At 39.7% G+C, this 24573-nt stretch overlaps 1 protein-coding gene and 1 non-coding gene across 2 annotated transcripts in view; both read left to right on the forward strand.

Moving 5' to 3' along the window:
* Positions 1–24573, forward strand: part of LOC134802645 (uncharacterized) — an 89175-nt gene that overhangs the window by 42447 nt on the left and 22155 nt on the right. The window contains exons 4-15 of the mRNA XM_063775280.1: positions 7792–8003; positions 10363–10527; positions 12294–12446; positions 13238–13406; positions 13537–13555; positions 13912–14050; positions 14730–14872; positions 15849–15890; positions 18053–18145; positions 18662–18794; positions 20037–20124; positions 24178–24240. Coding sequence (XP_063631350.1) covers positions 7792–8003; positions 10363–10527; positions 12294–12446; positions 13238–13406; positions 13537–13555; positions 13912–14050; positions 14730–14872; positions 15849–15890; positions 18053–18145; positions 18662–18794; positions 20037–20124; positions 24178–24240 — 1419 coding nt within the window. The remainder of the gene's footprint in view (positions 1–7791; positions 8004–10362; positions 10528–12293; positions 12447–13237; positions 13407–13536; positions 13556–13911; positions 14051–14729; positions 14873–15848; positions 15891–18052; positions 18146–18661; positions 18795–20036; positions 20125–24177; positions 24241–24573) is intronic.
* On the forward strand, positions 9804–9875 carry Trnad-guc (transfer RNA aspartic acid (anticodon GUC)). The gene has a single exon. It is a non-coding gene; the product is annotated as a tRNA-Asp (tRNA).

The raw sequence follows: 24573 nt of genomic DNA on the forward strand, positions 1-24573 counted from the left end.
GCCAAGATCCTCTTTGGGTCACTGAGCCAGTGATGTATGTATGTATGTAGATTATTGGGTGAAAGCGATGGACTAAGTACTGCAACTACTGTCATTATTATGTCAATATGTGACGTCCCACGGGTAAAGGTACCTTATGGCGGTTGGCGCTTACGCTATTATTAACGCCGCTCCACTATTATTGTGGCGGTATGCGACGTAAGCGCCAGCCGCCATCGCCATAAGGTATCTTTTGCCGTGGAACGTCACATATATTTGTTCAATTACTATACTTCGTAAGTCAAACCTCCCGGGCCTTATCTATTTATTTTATTTTATTTTTTTTTTTTTTATTTGAAAAATGTTTACATGACCTTACAGACAGATCCAATGCGCCATGAAACTTAACATTAACATATACCAAAGGTACATATAACAATCAGGTACAAACAAACAATTACAAATAACACAATTACAAATCACTAGGTCCTTATCACATCCACAATTACACCTTAACGGATGTAGGCCTCGCATCCATCACCTCACAGAATCTCATGCATTCATTTCTCACAGACACCCAACGCCACGCAAACAGGTCGCACTCGGGTACTGATGCCAAGAGTGCATTCAACTGTGTGAGGGCACGGAGCAGCGGAGAGTTCAGTCGTGACACGGTGCGTCCCGCTGGCAAAGCCAACAGATCAAGTCGCCGCGGTCTGAGGGCTATCCTGGGGATGTCTGGCACATGTAGTCGCACAAGTCGACTCACCAATTCTGGACAGTCCGAATCACCGCGCAGGGTCCGACACGCCAACGTCAATAAGCTTAGGTTACGTCTCACCTCCAAAGAGTTGTAACCTAAGGCCCCAAGGAGATACTTTGTCGGATAAAGAAACGGGTAATATCCAAACATTTTTTTGTATAAAAACCTTAAAAAGGCTTTTTGTACCTTTTCAAGAAGCAAACTGTAGGTAGATTCGTAGGGATGCCAAACGATCGATGATGTCTCAAGCTTGCTTCTTACAAGTGCATTATAGACAAGCCTGATAGCAACAGGATCGTTAAACTGACGAAGGTTGCGTGTAACGAAGCCCAGTCTTCGAAAGCAGTTGGCAGCAAGCGTCGAGATATGCTCATGATAAGTGAGCCGCGTATCGAAGACCACACCCAGATCTTTAATAGAACACACGCGGTTTATAGGCTCGGACCCCAGCACATATTGTGATATCTATCTATGACGTGGCGGCCTTGCAAGTTCGCGACTTTGAACTCCGATAGTAGACAGGTTTGCGAGGACGATCCGCACAGTACTTGCATTGCTAACAGTATCAGGACTCATAACAATGCGTCCGGAGCTGACGAATACGCCGCTAGCGCGCCTTTGGCTATCGCTCGCGCTCTACACAATACTTCGTAATGAACGTGAGTGAGTATTAGGGCTTATTTAGACGATGCGAGAACTCGCATGCGAGTTTCATTACATTGCGGGTTTTGATCGGTCGGTTAATTGAACGTAACCAACAGTCCGCAATGTAACTAAAATCGCATCAATCGCATGCGAATTCGCGCGCCGTCTAAACCAACCCTTAAGCGCTTCGCAGTAACGCATTCGTCAGATCCGGAATATCCTTCAGTGAATAATGCACTGGGCCCAGAAAGTGACATAATAATTGAAAAAATAAATCATATTGATTTCTTCCTGTTTTAGCAATTAGCATGTACATAGATCTACCTAACGTCTATTTGGTTAATCATACTGATATTCGCTTTAAGTGACGTAGCCTTTAGGGGTTACTAAAGACCTTATCTATGACGTTCGTGACATTGAACTCCGATAGCAGACAGGTTTGCGAGCTCGAACATCGCAGTACATGTTATGATGACAGTATGTAGACATAAACGTCGCATTAACTCGAGAAACGCGACGGTTCCACATATTCAATTAAAGTTGTAAACGATTACAACCCTGTAACACAAGGTGTAAAAAAGTGGGGAACCGTTTAAGCGCATGTTCGTGTTCTGATTTGAAAAAAGTAGGAACAATTTTTTACGCGAAAAATGTTGGCTTTTGTATGGAGGGTTAGACGACTTAGACGGCCTGCCCCATAGAAAAAAAAATGCGCCAAAAACCGATACCTACTATGGCCTTGGCCTTAAACGGATCCCCACTATTTTTGTAATGTTTTAATTAGAATTGATATCTGTCAAAGCAAGCGAAATTTAAATTTAGGCACAGTATAATGACTGTTAACCAGTAGACTGGTATTAGCTGCCAAAGACCAGTGGAAAGGAGGTAGAGGGACGATTTGGACGAATTCTACGGCGAATGGTGAGAAACGGCAAGCGATGAGTTCTGTGACAATATACTGGTCAGGTTATTTTCACTGTGAAGTTTCAAAGACAAGGTGAAGAGGAAACCGTCGAGTCTGTTGTAATATTCGGGTACTTCCGTATGGATTGACACGGTTAATAATTGTAATCTTTTCTCATGCTCTCTCGCTCACTGGCTAATGTCTGTCAGTGTCAATGGAAGCATTATAGGCTGGCATGCTAACTTTGTCAGTAGAAAATGACTCTAAATAAAACTGAGTAAAAGGTTTTATTAGGGTTCCGTACCTTAAAAGGAAAAAACGGAACCCTTATAGGGTCACTCGTGCGTCAGCCTGTCCGACATTCCCCCCCCCTTTATCTCCGAATCTACTGAGTCTAAAATGCACAAAATAGTTCTTTCCCTATACTTAGAAGACAGAAAAACCTATTAGAAATATGCAGTCAAGCGTGAGTCGGACTTAATTACTTAGTTTTTGAGTCTTGGCCTCCAATACAAGAGCACGCCACTTTGATCGGTCCAGAGCGGTATCCCGCCAGCTTTCGCCGACGCCGAGCTCACGGAGATCTGCCTCCACTCTATCTGCCCAACGGTATTTAGGATGACCAACAGGACGGCCCAAGTAGGCCCTTGTGGCTGCCCGATCTTCACCCATCCTTTCGAGGTGGATAAAAACATACAGTGTTTTAAAATTGAGTAATGTTCCCTTGCGGACGGAACGGACTGGCACTTGACCGGTTTTGGAAATGGGCTTCCGTTGCACTTTCTCATTCTGTCCAGTATGTCTGACTGTACCTGTACTCTATATCTTTAGGTATTTAAATAAATGTAAACAAAATCTACCCTCAAATGGCTCCTTAAGCCAGTTGAGGGTAGATGAAAACATTACATGATCAAATAATGTAGGTTAAAGTCAGGTCGTTCAGTGACTGGTCCAGGCGGTTTTGTATTTGGTCGGTTAACCAATAAATGTTATACCTACCCGAAAACGTACCAATTGTTTGTTTACTTTTTTAAATACCTAAAGACACAGACTATAGCGTCAATATTTACTTGTTGGACCAGCAATGTATGAAGAATTGTCACTGTGTATGCCAGATGACAATTGTCACAGTGTTGAAACGGGGACCTGAAAGACATTAGATTTAACAGCAATAGTTGCATATAAAAGTGAGTAAAAGGTCTTAAAGGGAAATGGGCTTCCTTTACACAAAATATCGTATATAATATATATATTATGGGTTACTTTTTTTTTGGGCTCTTTTTGGCTTTGGATTGTAAAAAAAAAGATCTGAAATAAACTTTTTTTTTGCACTTTGTCATTCTGTCCGGTATGTCTGACTGTACCCACTTCAGACATACAAACATGTCTAAAAATAGCAGTTTAGCGTCAAATTCAGCGACATCGCGTCAGCCTTGGCCGTCGCTTCCGTCCGTACAGGAAGTTGCGCTATCTGTACTGTACTGTACCTACAGGTACCGAGGGACATGTTTGCATGTATTGTACACAGAAACTTGTATTTATGTTTATGTAAATTTATGTCAAGTGTAAGTCTTGGGCAGGTATGTAAAACTCTGTGACAACGGTAGGTTGTGTGTGTAGGGTTGTCAAACCCTACTGTGTTCTTGTGCGGTGTCGGCATTTACGCAAACATCAAAAGCGTCGGTCCACTGTTACTCTTTGCACTGTGCCTTGATGATATCCTGTTATCCCTCATCAGGGACATAGGGCTCTCAGAAGGGATTTCCATTCTTCGCGGTCCAGCGCGGCCTCCTCCAGCTCCGCCCAGCCGAGACCAACTGATGCCGCCTCTTTTTCCACTGTGCGCCTACAGGTGGTACGTGGGCGACCTTGCCCTCTTTTTCCGGGAATTTTCCAGGTCAGCCCTTGCTTGGATAGGTGATTGTTTGGCCTTCGTAAAACATGTCCTATCCAGCGCCATTTCCGCAGAAGTATCTCCTTAGCTAAAGGGTTTTGGCCAGTCAGTTCCCATAATTTAATATTGGAGATGGTCCGTGGCCAGTAGACTCCTACGATTCGCCGCAAACACTTGTTTACAAACACCTGGAGTCTACTGGTTATGTCTTGCTTGACGGGCCATGTCTCGCATCCATAACTATAACTGTGCCTTAGGTCAGTATAATAAATAACCCGCAACATCTGATGTATCTGGAATAATCTATAGATTTAAAAATAGCGCCATGTTTAGGAGATCTATTTGTGGTTTGCGGTTGTTAAGAATTACAATAGCGCTATGTTAATAATGGGTGCTATTATTTGTTGCTTCGATAATAGGACATATTGATAGTCTATAGTCTAGACAATGGCGTCGGGGAAGCAACTTAGATATTGTCTATTACGTTCGGTACATAAGGGAGTGTTTTAAATGCCAACAAACTGCCCTGCAGTTTGGCAGAAGAAAAAAATCTGTATAATAGGGTTTATTTCATCTGAATAAATGTTTTTATTTTATTTAAATTGACACGATCTATTCGCACGTGTATCGTACGTTTTACAGTAGGTATATTTATTTGTTTATTTTATTAGTCAAATAAGTGGCACAGCATTACAGTAAAACCAAGGCACTGCGAAACTACAAAATATAAAATACAATACACGAGAACAGAATACAAGTTAAACACTGGATTTGGGTGATGATGACGTGACAGCGTGGCTCTGTTGCAAATGGCCCTTTAAATTTTTGAGATATTAGGCACATAAAGTGCTACTTTTCCCGTTACCGCACTAGTGCGGTATAGCGTGACGTGACGTACGCGTTTGCGTTAAGTGTCATTTTGTATGGGATTTTGAGTTTCCAAAACGTCCCGCTTTTCGCGCTATTCAGAATCCCATACAAAAATTGACATAACGCACACCAGTACCACTACCACCAGGCCCCAATTTCACCACGGTGACAGGTGCGACAATTGTAAAATCACTGTTGCTGACGTCACAGGCATCCATGGGCTACGGTTACCACTTACCATCGGGCGGGCCGTATTCCTGTTTGCCACCATCATTGTATTATTAAAAAAAACTATATTATATCGGAAAAAAACAGATATTTCTTTTGTGAAGTTTCTGACAATTGTCAAGATTTAGAAGAATTGTAGGTAATTCTTGACAGGTAATGAGTTATATGTCGGAATTTCGTGACAATTGTAGTGTTTCTTGTGACAATTGTCATAAACTTAGCAAGAGAAATATCTGTTTTTTTCCGATATAATAAAGTTTTTTTTAATAAAACAATGATGGTGGCAAACAGGAATACGGCCCGCCCGATGGTAAGCGGTAACCGTAGCCCATGGATGCCTGTGACGTCAGCAACAGTGATGTTTTACAATTGTCGCACCTGTCACCGTGGTGAAATTGGAGCCAGTTTTGACTTTGACATATTCACCACGTCTAAGTAACTTACTTTCTATGCATCTCGCTCGTACTCGCATATGTAATGCAAGCGAGATGTATAGAAAGTAATTTACGTTAGGCGCGAGCTAATGTGTCAATGTCAAAACTGGTGGTAGAGTTAGACTAAGAAAAGGCTGCAGCGATTTTGATAGCCCACGCAGTGCAAGTGTTACTTACACGTCATAATTTCATAGAAGTTTGACTGCGTGGGCTGTCAAATTCTCTGCAGACTTTTCTTGGTCTAACTCTAGCAGTATAGTGGCTCTGAGGGCCTACCGCGAACGTTCGACGTGTTGCCTCTATCGCACTTATAAATTCATACGTAAGTGTGACAGGGAGGCAACACGTCGAAAGTGGTTCGCGGTAGTCCCCCTGTTGCCGCCTATTCGTAAGATCCGTTGGATAATCTTAGATTTAGCGGACACGTAAACATTAGCTAGTTTCAAGTTCACGCCGCATATACAATCCGCTATTTGTGGTTACAAAACAACATATATCTCCGTCTGTTTGTGTTCGTTAGACTGTTTACAGGCTGTAAACGTAAAAACCGGCCAAGTGCGAGTCGGACTCGCGCACAAAGGGTTCCGTACCATTTCCGCAAAAAATGGGGAAAATATCACGTTTGTTGTATGGCCCCACTTAAATATTTATTATATTCTGTTTTTAGTATTTGTTGTTATAGCGGCAACAGAAATACATCATCTGTGAAAATTTCTACTGTCTACCTATCAAGTATCACGGTTCATGAGATACGCCTGGTGACAGACAGACGGACAGCGGAGTCATAGTAATAGGGTCCCGTTTTTACCAATGGCCGACGATCATCTAGAAGCGAACAGTGCCTTTTCTGTTCTTCGTGCGGAAACCGTCAACTTTCGGCCCGCTGCGTTAAATGATGTTGACGCTCATCGGCTCCGTCGAACAGAAAAATACATAGTATAGATATAAATAGTTTATTCGTAGTCTTATAAAAAGAGGAACTAAAAATAAAAAACTTACACTTAACATTACAACACATCATATCATATCATATCATATCATATCTCTTCCAGTGCATAAGAAAGCCGCAGATCACATGTTTGACAGATACATGTGTCCTACATCCGTTAAGGTGTAATTGTGGATGTGATAAGGGACTAGTGATTTGTAATTGTGTTATTTGTAATTGTTTGTTTGTACCTGATTGTTATATGTACCTTTGGTATATGTTAATGTTAAGTTTCATGGCGCATTGGATCTGTCTGTAAGGTCATGTAAACATTTTTCAAATAAAATAAAATAAAATAAATAAAATGTGGTCTGAGACATTTACTGCACTGTTACTGCCCTAGTTATGCAATATGCATCTTAAAAGGAATGTATTTATTTTTGATTTAGGTCGAGTTTTGCGAAAACCTTCTTGAAATCTTTAAAATTTCTCCTGAACACGGTGAACAGGGTTTGTAACACTCTGGACACAAAACAAAAGCCTAAACTACAATTTGTCCAGTTGAGTGAATCACGGGGGCGTTGCAAGTTGACATTTACCACGTGACATTTTCGGTTTTTTCGCTACATGAACCTCGCGGTGGGATTTCTGTCTTCAACTGAGTGGAAATTGTCATGTTTCTGTTGTCATATTTATTGCATTTTAACGCCGCACAATACCGAACCAAAAAAGCACAAAGCATATTAATTGACATTTGCCTTTTTAAAGCGTGCGGTTGCTTTATGCCATAAACGCAGCGTTAAACACAATGCAATTACCGCACATCCATTTTACATCAGATAATCTAATGACATTACACTATTATGCGGTAAACGGAGTGGTAAGCGCATTGTCATTTTTCCTACTTTTCGTTGACGCATGCCACATGCGTTCAACGATGTGTTTATTGCATAAAACAACTGCGCGCTTAAGACTGGTTAGTACAGTCAATTATTGACTGAAATATCATTCCAGGCCATATAATATCATCAGACAAAATTCAGAAAACTTATTAAACGAGTAATTTGTAAGCGACACTGGTGGAATGTTCCGTACCTGTATATTATAAATCGACCAATATCTATATAACTAATCTTTTTTTTTCAGGAATACAACACGCAATCGGCGGTCTCGCATCGAAACCAGAACGCGACTTGCTCATGCAAGATTTCATGACAGTGGAGACCACCAACTTCCCCCACGAGGGCTCCAATCACACGCCGGCGCACCACTATTCAGAGTTCAAGTTTAAGACCTACGCGCCCATAGCGTTTAGATACTTTAGGGACCTGTTCGGGATACAGCCTGATGATTTTCTAGTGAGTATCCCACTTCTGATGTAAAATTTATACCGAAACCAGCACGATCTGCTTACACAAACCTCCGGAACACCGAAAACTACTAATTTTCCACACAATCATATGAATGTAGGTGAATGTGATACTTCTAATGATTTTCTGGTGAGCAGACTGTCTTATCCAACTTCTGAATGATAACCTTCGCAATTTAATTTGATCCCACGAAAGCCAAGCTCATTTTGCACAGTCAATATGGCGTAGCTAGCAGAAGGGGCAAGATGGTTGGCCATCCTGATAAGGCATGACAGATTCTTTTTAAACATCTTGGAGGGCAAGATTGAGGGGAAAAGATGCAGAGGAAGGCTCAGGCTCACATATCTCAGCCAAATAAAAGATAAACTTCCTCTCGTGTCGTACGAGGGAGTTAAAAGGCTGGCCCGGCAAAGAGAAGTGGCGATTACTCCACCGACAAGACTCTTAAATATTGATGATGAATATGGCGTACCATAGAATTCTCAGTTAACCCCTCGTATGCGGCCTATCAAATTTATCATTGAAAAAGTGACCTGGACATTTAAAACAATAGTTTTAAATTCACAGGCACGGATCCGTGTCCTAGCATAAGGGGTTAAGCCATTAAGCGCCACTTGCACCATCCCACTAACTCCAGGTTTAATCGGTTAACCCCGGGTTGGTGAATGGTGCAAGTAGCCCTAAAGCCCCCCATTCACACTCCTACCGTGTATGCCGCCTCTTAGTTCGCCTCGTTGGGTAGGATTGTGTATGGGGGTTGCGGACTACGAGCCGTCCTACAAACGGCTAAACGGTAGGACGGCTCGTAGTCCGCAACCCCCATACACAATCGTACCCAACGAGGCGGACTACGAGGCGGCCTACACGGTAGGAGTGTGAATGGGGGGCTTAATAGAGATTACGTCAATGCAAAAAAAGCTTTGCCATACCACAGTTAAGTGCTATTTATATACTCAAGCACCCAATATTTGGCCATAATGACCTCAATGACGTCATAATTTTCCCAGCGCATTCAATTATAATCATCGACAGTTATATGACGTCACGCGAACGTCATCGCACTTCGCAGACTGAACGTCATTTGTTTGAATTAATTGAACCGGTTTGAGGACTTGATACTGATTGTATGGAGATAAATGAGTTTGATGATGTTATTATTTAATTAGATTAAATTAAATAGTGATTGTGAGCCATTTTTTTGAATCTCAATAGCTTATTGTCTGCTGAATTTATTATAATTTACTGAAGACACAATTGATGCTTTGAAATGAATTATACTTCGTTTTTTTAGCATTAGAAAAAAATTAAACAATCTTGACGTGTCTTGTGTCTTTATTGTGAAACACTTAAAAAAAAAAGTCCCAGCAAATATGTAACAATTATATACTTAGCATATATGATCATTTACATTTATTTGGTTTCATAAGTAGTTGTTACTATTTTTTTTAGCGTTTTCCAGTAAAAAGACGTCATGATTGTTTAATAGCCCTTTTTGTAATGGCAAAAAAATCGACGTATATTTCATTTCAACCAATACTCACCAATTGCAAAATAATAATATGTAGGTATATATAAATCAGCCTTGTATCGGTACTAGTCATCATCATCATCATCATATCAGCCCTTTATCGCCCACTGCTGAGCATAGGCCTCTTTTCTAGTACGCAACTTGTCCCAGTCCTGAGCTAATCTCATCCAGAATTGGTATCGTTATTGGTACTAGTACTGTTCAATATGCCTTTGAACTTTTGGCAGTAACTGATAGCTAATTTCACCAGTCTTCACAAGTCTTCGGTAGTATAGTGGTAAGTATCCCCGCCTGTCACGCGGGAGACCGGGGTTCGATTCCCCGCCGGAGAGAAACTTTTTGGTTTTTTTTTATGGATTGACATCACTGTTTACTTTGTAGTCGTGAATTTTCGGAAAATTACTACCCTGCCTCTATCCAAACAGTCAATGAGTTCTATCATCATCTTACTCGCGTAGTCCCGGCATTTTGCCACGGCTCATGGGAGCCTGGGGTCCGTTTGACAACTAATCCCGAGAATTGGCGTAGGCACTAGTATTTACGAAAGCGACTGCCATCTGACCTTTCAACCCATTGGATAAATTAGGCCTTATTGGGATTAGTCCGGTTTCCTCACGATGTTTTCCTTTACCGAAAAGCGACTGGTAATTTAAATATCAAGTGATATTTCGTACGTAAGTTCCGAATAAAACTCATTGGTTCGAGCCAGGGTTCGAACCCGCGACCTCCGGATTGCAAGTCGCACGCTCTTACCGCTAGGCCACCAGCGCTTCTATGAGTTCTATGTACCATATTATAACATCTTTCCACTTTTTCCAGATGTCTATGTGCAGCGCCCCCCTACTCGAGCTCAGTAACCCGGGCGCGTCCGGCTCCATCTTCTATCTGACGAACGACGACGAATTCATCATCAAGACAGTACAGCACAAAGAGGGCGAGTTCTTACAGAAGCTGCTGCCGGGATACTACTTGAACCTCGATCAGGTACGTCAAACTATCCATCTATCTGACCAAACCTTCCATCTATCTGACGAATGACGAATTCATCATCAAGACAGTACAGCACAAAGAGGGCAAGTTCTTACAGAAGCTGCTGCCGGGATACTACTTGAACCTCGATCAGGTACGGCAAACTATCCATCTATCTGACCAAACCTTCCATCTATCTGACGAACGACGAATTCATCATCAAGACAGTACAGCACAAAGAGGGCGAGTACTTACAGAAGCTGCTGCCGGGATACTACTTGAACCACGATCAGGTACGTCAAACTATCCATCTATCTGACCAAACCTTCCATCTATCTGACGAACGACGAATTCATCACCAAGACAGTACAGCACAAAGAGGGCGAGTTCTTACAAGCTGCTGCCGAGATACTAGTTAGTTGAACCTCGGCCAGGTACGTCAAACTATCTATCCATCTATCTGACCAAACTAACCACCTATCTGACGAACGACGATTATGATCAAGACTGTGCAGCATAAAGAGGGCGAGTTCTTACAGAAGCTGCCGGGATACTACTTGAACCTCGATCAGGTACGTCAAACTATCCATCCATGTATCTGACGAACGACGAATTCATCGTCAAGACAGTGTAGCACAAGGAGGGCGAGTTCTTGCAGAAGCTGCTGCCGGGATACTACTTGAACCTCGATCAGGTACGTCAAACTATCCATTTATCTGACCAAACCAACCACCTATCAGACGAACGACGAATTCATGGTCAAGACAGTACAGCACAAAGAGGGCGAGTTCTTATAGAAGCTGCTGCCGGAATACTACTTGAACCTCGATCAGGTACGTCAAACTATCCATCCATCTATCTGACCAAAGCAACCACCTATCTGACGGACGGCGAATTCATCATCAAGACAGTACAGCACAAAGAGGGCGAGTTCTTACAGAAGCTGCTGCCGGGATACTACTTGAACCTCGATCAGGTACGTCAAACTATCCATCCATCTATCTAACCAAACTAACCACCTATCTGACGAACGACGAATTTATCATCAAGACAAGTACAGCACAAGGAGGGCGAGTTCTTGCAGAAGCTTCTGAAGAAGACCGCCAGGCTAAAGTGCGACTGGGCTAGACATTTCTACCGGATGAATGATGACAGATGGGCCAAAATATCCACTAGCTGGCATCCCCAGAGTAGTCGTGGCAGAGGCAGACCGAGAAAGAGATGGCGGGACGACTTGGATGCATTCTAGAGGGATTGGCGTGATCTCGCTCAGCACAGGGAGGATTGGAAAAGGAGGGGAGGCATTTGCCCAGCAGTGGGACACACAAATAAGCAAAAAAAAAAATTTTATAATTTAATTTATTTAGAACACAAACAGTCATATAATACAAATGGATTTGTAGTACAATGTGGTGTACTTAAAATGCTTAAATAAAAAAAAACGTCGGTGATATCGTGTTTTTTGAGAAAAGTCATTAGAAGAAAAAAAAAAACACTGAAAATGCTAAAAATTAGCATCTTCCGTGTCACGTATTGCGCAAAAACTATAAGTGATAGCAATTGAATAAGGATCACTTCGTTCCTACACCCTTTCTCTGTATCTTGAACGGTTTTCTTAAAAATTGAGAAAAACTAGGTTTTGGACCCTTTACGAGGGTGTGGGGGGTGCCGCAGAGAGGGGAGGGGAGGGTTGATGAAAAATAACTTCGGTCTACAACGTACATATCCCATTTAAGAAAAGTTCCATAATAACAATATAACCACCTCATTTCTGTCCACAGAACCCCCGCACGTTACTACCAAAGTTCTTCGGTCTCTACTGCTACCAGTGCAACAGTAAAAACGTGCGGCTGGTCGCCATGAACAACATACTGCCTTCCTCTGTCAAACTGCACCAGAAATACGATCTTAAAGGCTCCACGTATAAAAGGAAGGTGAGTCCGCTTTGGCAACCTTACGGCCTGCCCACGACGTTGCGCTACCGGCGGCGGCGGCGACAACCATAGGTGGGAATGGGAACTGTGTCTTGCTCCAACCTATGGTTGCCGCCGCCGCGCAATGTCGTGGCCGAGCCGTAAGGCAAATAATTTATGCTGGCACTAGTTTTTTTTATGAAAGGTACTCCCATCTGCCCTGCCAACCCAGAGAGGGAAAACTAAGTCTTAGTGTGATTACTCCGATTTCCTTACAATATCTTTCTTCACCGAAAAGCTACTGGTAAATATCACATGATACATATTTTGTTCATAAGTTCCAAAAAACTTATTGATAAACTTGCAATTTTTAGGGTTCCGTACCCAAAGGGTAATACGGGACCCTATTATTAAGACTCCGCTGTCCGTCAGTCCGTCTGTCACCAGGCTGTATCTCACGAACCGTGATAGCTAGACAGTTGAAATTTCCACAGATGATGTATTTCTGTTGCCGCTATAACAACAAATACTAAAAACAGTATAAAATAAAGATTTAAGTGGGGCTCCCATACAACAAACGTGATTTTTGACCGAAGTTAAGCAACTTCGGGCGGGGTCAGTACTTGGATGGGTGACCGTTTTTATAGATAATGGTACGGAACGCTTCGTGTGCGAGTCCGACTCGCACTTGGCCGGTTTTTATTTAAAATATAACTTAAGAGCTCGTTCTGCTAAGTATCAGTGTTTGAACCAACGACCTACGGTTTTAAATTCTATCTATCCCTACAACTAATCTTAACCTTGTCCCACAGGCCAGTAAATCGGAACGACAGAAAGGCTCCCGCGCTACATACAAGGATCTGGACTTTATGGAACACCACACCGAGGGCATTTTCCTCGAGGCGGAGACTTACAACGCGCTTATAAAGACTATGCAGAGGGATTGCAGAGTGCTGGAGAGTTTTAAGGTGAATATTATTAGTAAATAATACGATTGAAGGGCTTATGCTACATACAAGGATCTGGACTTTATGGAACACCACACCGAGGGCATTTTCCTCGAGGCGGAGACTTACAATGCGCTTATAAAGACTATGCAGAGGGATTGCAGAGTGCTGGAGAGTTTTAAGGTGAATATTATTAGTAAATAATACGATAGAAGGGCTTATGCTACATACAAGGATCTGGACTTTATGTAACACCACACCGAGGGCATTTTCCTCGAGGCGGAGACTTACAACGCGCTTATAAAGACTATGCAGAGGGATTGCAGAGTGCTGGAGAGTTTTAAGGTGAATATTATTAGTAAATAATACGATAGAAGGGCTTATGCTACATACAAGGATCTGGACTTCATGGAACACCACACTGAGGGCATTTTCCTCGAGGCGGAGACATACAACGCACTTATAAAGACTATGCAGAGAGATTGCAGAGTGCTGGAGAGTTTTTAGGTGAATATTATTAGTAAATAATACGATAGAAGGGCTTATGCTACATACAAGGATCTGGACTTTATGGAACACCACACCGAGGGCATTTTCCTCGAGGCGGAGACTTACAACAGTTACAATGCGCTTATAAAGACTATGCAGAGGGATTGCAGAGTGCTGGAGAGTTTTAAGGTGCTTTATATTTATATCCGTATGCAAATAAAGTCAGACCGAGAAAAGTCTGCAGCGATTTTGATAGCCCACGCAGTGCAAGTGTCATTTTAAACGTCACATTCTATGATATTATGACGTGTAAATAATACTTGCACTGCGTGAGCTATCAAAATCGCTGCAGACTTTTCTTGGTCTAACTCGATATACAAACAAATCACAGACAAGTTTAAACTGTCCCTCAAATATTTTATCTTCAGATGTTTTAAGTGCTCTCCTTTGTTATAATCCACATTTTTTTTACAAAACATGTAGAGATAAACCGTTGCATTTCCCATCGAAGCTACTACCCTCACTTCTGAACAAAACAATTTGGTACTTTTGTCGTGTTTGTGTGTATTGCGTCTTTAAAATTCACGTGTGCTGCGCCCTTTATATCCCGTTTACTTTACGTTAGTAAACTTACCAAACCTCTGTTAAATTTAATCTCTTTCTAACAAAGTGTCAAAATGACTGAAAAAAAGCAAAACATTTTAAATTTGACAGACGTTTAACAAAGTCACGCATTTGTAACACTAGCATATGAGCATTGTTTATTTTTATTGTGGAAAATTTACCACGCTCATGTTTAGGTCACGACTTACTATGGAAACATTCTTTGGGGACAGACGTTTATGAATAACACCATCATTATTTACAGATCATGGACTATTCCCTCCTAGTCGGCATCCACAACCTGGACGAGGCGCAACGCGAGAAAACCGAAGCTAGAACCCGGACGGAATCCGGACAGAGCGACGGAGAGGAAGACGGCAATAAGAAGACCGGACTGAATCGGACGAGGTAAGCTTGGCGGCCGAGTGAGGCGAGGTCTTTAATTATTGTGATTAGTAATGGCCAAAGAGTTATTGATTGTAGAAGCGTTGGAAATTTCGTGCTTCGAATGTAACAGCTGATGTAGATGGCGCTGTTTGGCTCCATACATGTTACGGTAACTTTGTAAAAAGTTGATGTTTGAGCATCCAACTACGTACTATGAAACATGGCACCATTGACATATTAAATATATTAAGAACGGGTCACTCACGTATTTTATGTTTCACTCGGCACGGAGTGAAACATGTCGAGCGGTTTTCGACTTAAAATACGTGAGTGACCCGTTCTTAATATATTAAATATGTCTGTGTATCACGGAAGTTTTGTTATTAAAACAGCACCATTGAGTTTAGCTGTTAAACTCAGGACACGATTATAGTCTGTATCTTTAGGTATTTAAATAAAAGTAAACAAACAATTTGTACATTTTCGGGTAGTTATAACATTTATTGGTTAACCAACCAAATACAAAACCGCCTGGATCAGTCACTGAACGACCTGACTTTAACCTACATTATTTGATCATGTAATGTTTTCATCTACCCTCAACTGGCTTTAGGCGTCATTTGAGGGTAGATTTTGTTTACTTTTATTGAAATACCTAAAGATACAGAGTAATACGTATTTATTCTATTTACAATCAATAACTAAATGAAAATCTGAAGCTTTATCAATAGGCAATTTTATAAAATACACATTAACATGTAAAATACCTGTGTTTAGTGTATTTCCATTCATTTGCGCCTGTATGCGCAGTTTAGAATTTGCCTCGTTTTTTTATTATTATTAATTTGATATTTTTATAACGTATTTTACTTGCACATTATATCTACTTATGTATTGTATTACATATATCTAAAGAAACCACGTGAACTCTATCGTATTATGTAATTATATACGATTCTGTAGGGTGGCGGCATTATTCTTTATATAATCATTTCAGATGCGACACCGAGGACTTCAAAGCGCAAGTGAAAAGGACACAGTACGGATTATTTGTATAAATAATGAATGTCATAACACGCATATGTTATAGCAACTAACTTTTGTCGACATCGATAGATAACCTAAATAAAATAAAAATGGGGCATTCTCTATGAAAAGGGACCTTATTGTCGATGGCGCTTACGACACACAGCGTTGCGCGACATTGTATTTATATCGGAGCATCGTTAATAATGGCGTAAGCGCCATCGATAATAAGGTCTCTTTTTATAGATAACGCCACAAATATGCACTCAAAACTACCTAAAACATATCACAAATTCAGGATACCTATAGTTCGCCCACGTAGTATGCTTAATTTCTTACTGAGGAAAAGAAAAAGACTTTATGCCACACAAAATAGTAGATTATGCAACTAATACATAATGAGATACCTTACACGAGTGTGGTTTTATGAAACGAGGAAAGCGAGTTCCATAAAAGGATCTCACGAGTGTTTTAACGCCTAATTATGTACAGACCCGGTTTAATATATTTAATATGTAAGTGTCTCACGGAAGTTTTGTTATTAAAAATACTTTGTATAAGCCGTACTCTAATATAATATGTCATCTTACACACTTTATTGCTAAACGAAAACAGACCATGCGTTTAAGATAAAAGACAGTTTTTAAATTCACCATCAGCAATGTTTTTTCACTGAGGAGGAAGTAACGTTATCTTTATTATATAGGACAAACAAACGTTAATATGAATCTATGCTGTATGTTTTTTTTTTCATATAATATGTTTTTTTCTGTTTCGTTTAATGAATTTCGTGCGTCATCTTATTTCATTCATTATGTTACAGCACACAGCTCATACCTATCTACATATACATACAAACACACACACAATACACATGTAATCTATCAATGTCGACAGTACTAAAGCGTACTAACATGGCCTTGACAATGTGTTCGTCCGATCCTGACATGCAACTGTACATAGGAAATATTGAAGTTATAACAGTGTTATAGTCCATAAAAACAATCACAATTAGTAGATTATGCAACTAATACATAATGAGACACCTTAAAACACGAGTGTGGTTTTATGAAACGAGAAAGGCGAGTTCCATAAAAGGATCACACTAATGTTTTAAGTTTTATTTTTTTTCATTTCATTTAAGGCCTAATTATTACATTTACTTTATCTACACATGTCGTTAAATGATTAAATGACGCAATATTTTACAATGCGAGTATTTTCTATGGACTGTGACTTTTCAATTTCTAAAAAAACATACAAATTTGCATGTATAATTTTACCCCGTAACAAAAAATGTAGATGCATGTCCCTTCTTGCTTCAATGCATACGAAAATATTTTTATAATTAACAAATTTATTAGCTCGTCCCTTTAAATAATAACAACTGGTTATCATATTTAGTAAAATTTATACAACAATTTAAAGGAAAAGATATATTTTCTAAGTTGTAAATACTAAATTGAATTTTTTGTAGTTAGGTAGGTACCTAACTACCTATTCTATATCTATTTCTATTAGAGTTCCGTATCTTACTTCGTTTTCTAGATTTAAAAGAAGTATTGTTACTATAATGTAGATAGTTTGTCATGTGGTTGATAGTGAATATGTTCTAGATTTTTGATATAACTACCTTCATTCACTAACGCTAGACTAAAATGAAAGAAAAAGATAAAATCTTAGTTGCAACGGGCATGCGTAGTTAAGGTTAAATATAAATATGAGTGATATCTGTATAACATCCTTATATTATTGAGTTAAATAAATAATAGTACTAGGTACAGAAGGTTCACTCTCTAACAAAACGCGTCTATTACGACAGATATGACCGCAAGGTGGTGCAGGCGCGAGCAGGCGCCCGTTCCGTAGCGATGCGCGGCAACTACTACTGCTAGACACCAAAATTAGTGTGGGCAGCATGTACTCGTAGCTACCCGACGAAATCGCAGAGTGAGCCACGCCTGGTTATGTGAAGTTTTTGAAACACTTAACCAACTCTACAACAACAATAAACTAACATTAAAAATGATTTATATTGTAAATTTTACAATACAATACGATAGCGCGACTTAAAACCCGCATAGCGCCATCTATCCTTGATGGAACTGTTTTCCACACGTATCGAACTCGCACAGCGCCACCTATCCACAACTTACGTAACTATTTTGTACGCAGGTCGATAAACAGACAGCGGCTCGTGGCGCACTCCACGGCGATGGAGAGCATTCAGGCAGAGAGCGAACCTATTGATGAAGAGGATGATGTGCCGTGAGTATTCTAAAATCTTTAAGGTCCACCAAGAAAGATTGACAATTGAATTTGAATTCAATAGAGTAGGCAATATGGCTGAATGTATTTTCTTAGAAATCTTTGTCAACGTCTTTTGAGTCAAAGATTTCTTAACATGAATCGCGCAATGGCTGACGACGTACACGCCTGTTTGCATTGCATTGCGTCTCACACTCTCATTAAGCAAAATGTGAGAGGCAAATACTGCCGCTTGACAAATATATGAAGCCATAGCACGTACAGTGAACAGCAGAAGTGGCTAAGCGGGCGAAGGGCGGGGAAGCGGGGTCCAAAGTTACCTTGACACGCTCTTATTCTTTTAACAATAAAGTAGCGTCAAGATCATTTTGAACACCTGGCCCGCTTAATAACTTCTGCTGCTGACTGTACACGCGATAATACCCGTCTTTTGCTAAGTGTACTAATTAGAAAGAGATTAGTCTATTTTAAATTCATGTTAAGGCCGTTGGACTGACTCTAATATTTTTTTTTCAGACCGGGCGGCATTCCAGCGCGGAACGCGCGCGGCGAGCGACTACTACTCTTCCTAGGCATCATAGATATTCTACAGTCGTACCGGCTTCGAAAGAAACTGGAACACACGTGGAAAAGCATGATACACGACGGGGTGAGTGACCGAGACGGACATGTATTCATTATGACTCCATCAATGGTCTGATGATGAAGTTAGCCATAGGAACTATTGTTATAAAGCAAGCAAGTTTATAGTTTATAGAGCAAGCAAGTTGTAGGTAGTTATCGATGAAACTATGTGGGCCATTTTGTTTAAATTGTCTCTTACACTTTTTTTTCAAATTTGGGATTTTTTATGTTATTTCTACTCATGAGCTCTTTTTATCCTAATAGGAGAAAAAAAGTGTCCCAAAATGTCCATACAAATTTCGATCTTTCCATTCCGTGGCCGCCATACAAAGTCTATGAAAAATGGTAACGGGATGGGAATAAAAACCTTGGGACACTTTTTTTTTCCTTTTAGGATAAAAAGAGCTCGTGATTCTGAGTAGAAATAACATAAAATTTCACAAATAAAAAAAAGTGTAGGGGACAACTTTAAATAAAATGGCCAATGTATCAAAAATTTAATATTAGACAAAAATTTGTTTCCAAAGCAATCGGTTCAGTAAGTAAAAAGTTTAAAATGGCGGTCACCTTGGTTTTTAGTTTTGTTTTATAACGAGGGATAACTGCAAAACACCTATTTAATTATATTTCGTATGTAAGTTAGTGATTGCGAATATTGCGATGCTCCTATAATCATAAAATTCTGTGAATAATACTAAAGTCAACAAGGCACGCTTAATATAATGATTTAAAAACCGGCCAAGTGCGAGTCGGACTCGCGCACGAACCGCTTCGTGCCATTACGCAAAAAAATTACGGGTGTTGTATGGGAGCCCGACTTAAATATCTAGTTTATTCTGTTTTTATTATTTGTTGCTATAACGGCAACAGAAATACATCATCTGTGAAAATTTGAACTGTCTAGCTATCACGGTTCATGAGATACAGCCTGGTGACAGACAGACAGACGGACAGTGTCTAAGTAATAGGGTCCCGTTTTTACCCTGTGGGTACGGAACCCTAAAAATAAAAAGGTAGTATTTTCACTAACGCATTTTTGATTCGAGATATTTACATTTCAATTGATATTAAACAACAATAAATATATTTAATAATTAATAAAAATATAGCATACCTAAGCTGAATTAAAATTATATACATACATTAATAAAGAGCGGGTTCTCCTGATACAGGTATACATATACTTACAAGGAGGACTCAAGTCATTGTATTCAAATTGTACTGTTTAACACAATAAACATTTTTTCATTTTTCATTTGTTTTTCAGGACACAGTGTCAGTCCACAGACCCAATTTCTACGCTCAAAGGTTCCTCGACTTTATGGCCAAGACTGTCTTCAAGAAAATACCTTCGTGTAAGTGTTACTTTCAGACACAAGTTTTATCATTTATCTTAGTTAACACATTCGAGGAAAGGCTAGTGAAGCCACGCTTAAATTAATAAATTCAAATGTTTAAGTGTTTTGAATGATACACGGTTATTTTCACTATAGTTCATTTTAGCATTAGAAATAAGGTATAGTGTGTAGCTTTCAAATAGAGCTCGACGGCTGGCTGGTTTTTTGAGCGTTGGACTAGCCCGCGCTCAGGTGCCAAATATAATAATTAAGACCCTTTTTTGCAGGTAAGTAGCACGTGCGGTTTTACTTAACAATAGACAATAGGATTAGCCGTCGAGCTCTATTTGAAAGCTACACACTGTAAGCGATCTTGACATGTCTTTTAATTGAAAAACGCTTTTTAAAAATCAGTAACTATTACTTATGAAAGCAGCAGAATATAAATGATGGTATTAGATTCATTGTTGTTTCATATTTGCCGTGACTTATTTTTAAAACGTGTTTTTCAATTAAAAGACACATCAAGATTGTTTACCTTTTTTCTAATGCTAAAAAAAACGAACTATAGACTTATATCGACCGGGATATGGACCATGATTGCCTTTTGTATTGTTTTCGAGCTCCCGATATTTCGACGCAGTTACATGCATCTTGTTCAGGGTAACAGTTACCCGTGAACAAGTTTGTATTGTATTGTAATGTTTAAGTGTGTCTTCGTCCATAAGTTCCCATTTTTATACATAAGTGGGATATGTTAGGTGGTAAGAGGATATACCTAATTCTATCGATATTTCCTTTCTTTCTTCTTTCACTAGGAATCATTTAGGGCTCAAAGCGATGTTGATTCCGTCTTGGGTGAAATTTACCAAAATTAATTAAAATTACATTAACATTGTACCTATATCTTTATCTAACACTAACAGACATGGTTTTAATTTTAGTGAGAGCAAAAAGAATAGATAGTATAGAGGGGTCCTGTCATTGTAAATTTTGTAGTCACTGTAAATTTACTGCCATCTATCGACACACGACTAAAACTCAAAATGAAAACGTATAAAGTTATCAAAAAATGTATATATATGGATAAATGATTTCATTATTTTTATATCATTTTGATCCATGTTCATTCACTGATATCTATGTGTTAAAATTGTTAAATATGAAACGGTGTCGTCACGCCATCTAGCCGAGGATAGGCTAAAGGTGTGTGCGCCATCTATTCGAGAATGACTTTTGCTTGAATTCCGAGGCACGTTTTTTCCTTAGACTTTATCCGTCTTATACGAAGTTACATATGTCTTTGGTGAGAGGTAGTAAGGTACAGATGTAGTGCATAATCCTTTTCCATCGTATTTTCTCGGAAACGTTCGTATTTGTAATGCTACTTCAGTCAACCTCAGTACTTTTTGTACTGAGACTGACTGGAATAGCAAGACACGTATACATTTCCGTGAAAATACGATGGTAAAGGATCATACACCACATCTGTATTAATAAGTCACTACATAATTGCACAAAAAAGGTGACAAAGAAACGAGCCATAGGCAAGGACAATACTCTTTATTCATAGAACTCGCCATTGTAAACCTTATTGGGTAGTGTTAAGGTTCATTTTAGATCGTGCGCATCTGATGCCGTCTTAGTTGGTCATAGACTAACAGGCGGTATCTGATTTTAATAATAGGTTAAGAATGAGATATGGATTAGTTATGGATCAGATACGGATCAGATATGGATCTGATCTGTCAGTGTGAAAAGTGACGTTTTTGGTTGAGGAATTAAGAAATGTCACTTGACACTGACAGATCAGATCCATATTTAAGGGGGGTTTCAGAAAAAATGATACCATTTACTATTTTTCTAATAACCATCAACTTTTGGGTTACTCTGAATCACGAGTACTATTGAATGAGACAAAGAAAAAAAGTGTCCCCAGTTTTTTATACAAATTTTAGGTGTCAATTTTGTAACGGTCCGTACAAAATGTATGTGAAAATGCGTTACAAAACTGTAATTTTATTGGGACACATTTTTTTTCGTTTTAAATGGAAAGTCCTCATGATTCTGAGTAGAAATAACCCAAAAGTCGATAAATTTTCGAAAAAAAAAGTAGTAAGTGAAAATGCTTTTAATCCAGCTCGAATTCTTATCCTGTTAAAATAAAAAATAAAATGCCTGTATATATTGTGGCCTTTGACAACTTTTGTAAGTTTTCAAAGGTTTTCTATCATGTAATTTTTTACACACATACTGAAATTCAATGAAAGGAATTTGGTAAATTTCACACAAGCTAATTTAGCTAAAATATCCCAAGTATAATATATAATCCTTACTGTTGTAGTTATAAGTATTACATTACTATGAATGTGAAGCTAATCATATGTGTTTAATCCATATCAAGGTAAAGTGAGTAACTTATGTGTATATATGTAATTTTGAGACAGAAAAATAATGACTTATAAATAGTTTTGGCCTGGTATATAAGTAATATAAATATGTAATAAATTGTCCAAGTCTCAAAATTACTGAAGTTAACTATGATAACACTTTTTATTATAGTTGATGTAGCTTTTCTCACAATAAAACATTTGGATATATCCTAATGCGTGCTGTACACACTCGTCGAGAGCCTCTCGCCGAGAGTCTCGGCATCGCTCCAATCCAATCGGAGAGGCGCGAGACGAGACGAGTAAAAGCGAGACGAGAAGGGAGCAGTATGTACTCGTTCTCCGCCTGTCTCGGGGTGTCTCGACGAGTGTGTACAGCCGGCATAATACTATATATAACTGGCAGTGTCAGATATTCTCAGTGTGCCTCGTTCTGACAGAAATGTTAACTGATTTTAATATATGTATGTGAAAAGTGTTGTCAGATGAATAGGACTGTGTCTAAGACTTGCTAAAATACAAGTACGGATGGATACGCTAAAAATACAAGTACGGATGTAGTGCATAATTGTTTTCCATCGTATTGTCTCGGAAACGTTCGTATTTGTCATGCTACTTCAGTCAACCTCAGTACTTTTTGTACCGAGACTGACCGAAATAGCAAGATACGTTCGTACGTTTCCGCGAAAAAAGTATGGAAAATAATTACCGCCTTGGCTGTTAGTCTCACACAGTCCTTTAACCCTGTAACAAATGCTAACGATAAAGGAAGAACGGTTAGCACAAGGAATGTTGTACATTGACTCACCTTTTTCTATCTCCATCACACGCGCATAAAGGTGCCCCCAATGCACCGACACGGAATCGGCAAAACCCGATAGAAAAAAGCTGTGTAGTGTACCTATGTCCTCGCGATAGGGGGTATTACTGCAATGTTCTGCCGTCAGAGTGCAGCACTAGCGCCTATCGTAAACCATAAAGTAACTTATATGTACATACTGTGCCTTAAGCAGTTTTTTTGATAAGTTTTCACAGATAATAAAATATGATATTGATGCATTAAGGCGGTTTGTTAACAAGGGCCTGCCGGTAAACGCGAAAATCGAAATTTAGTTATCTGGCTCTTTATCGCTCGAATATGCAAGAGAGAGGTTAGACAACGAAGTTTCGATTTTCTTGTTTTGCGGTAGACCCCCAGATTGTGATGGATTGTGGTAGTGGCGCCCTCTGCGCAGAGTTTCGCGTAATATCCGAAAGACGTCGCTCGGCTCGGATTAGCTCGGCCGATGCCGAAAGCTTTTTTCTGTCGGCTATAGGTAGCCATCGCGGTACATGTGGGGAGACCCTAATTATATTGCTGTCTCGCTCTTGATGCCGACGGTCAATGACATTGTCAGCCGTATTCGAACAATGAGATACATCAAATACTAGACATTGAAACGATATGGATTGGATATGTCAGTGTCAAACAAGTGTCAGAAGTGACGTTTTTGTTTGAAGAAACGTCAAATTTGACACTGACATATCCGATCCATATCGTTTCAATATCTAGTATTTGACGTATCTCATTGTTCGAATACGGCTGTGTGCGAGCGGGTCTGCGCGTGCGATAGAGATAGGAACAGGCAGGTCAATGTACGAAGTTCCACGTGCTCAGCGTCCATTCTTTACAATCTCATAGTGGACCTGCCCGAGATCAAAGGGAACCACCGCAAGTTCAGGACTCTGGTCACGAGCTACATAGGTACTGTAGGGTGTTTGTCTGTGTGCCTGTCCGTCCGGGGCGGGTGTTGGTGGTTGAAAACATTCTTTTAAAAAGCTAGTTTAAAAAAACTAGTTTAATAAAACATTCTCGTGAATCCGATTCAAAATAACCTAAACGTAGTTAGTTTTTTCAAAAAATTGTAAACGGTGCATTTTTTCTGAGAACCCCCATTTATGGGCTCAGATAGATATGATGACAAAAACAGAATTCGACTGCGTAAAATGTCTTGATAAAACAGTAATTTGTAATTGTTTGAACAAACATTTTCATAATATGCGTAATAACACGAATCTGCTTAGGGTTAGACCAAGA

The sequence above is a fragment of the Cydia splendana genome, chromosome 25 (genome assembly GCF_910591565.1).
Source record: "Cydia splendana chromosome 25, ilCydSple1.2, whole genome shotgun sequence".
In the NCBI taxonomy this organism is placed as follows: domain Eukaryota; kingdom Metazoa; phylum Arthropoda; class Insecta; order Lepidoptera; family Tortricidae; genus Cydia; species Cydia splendana.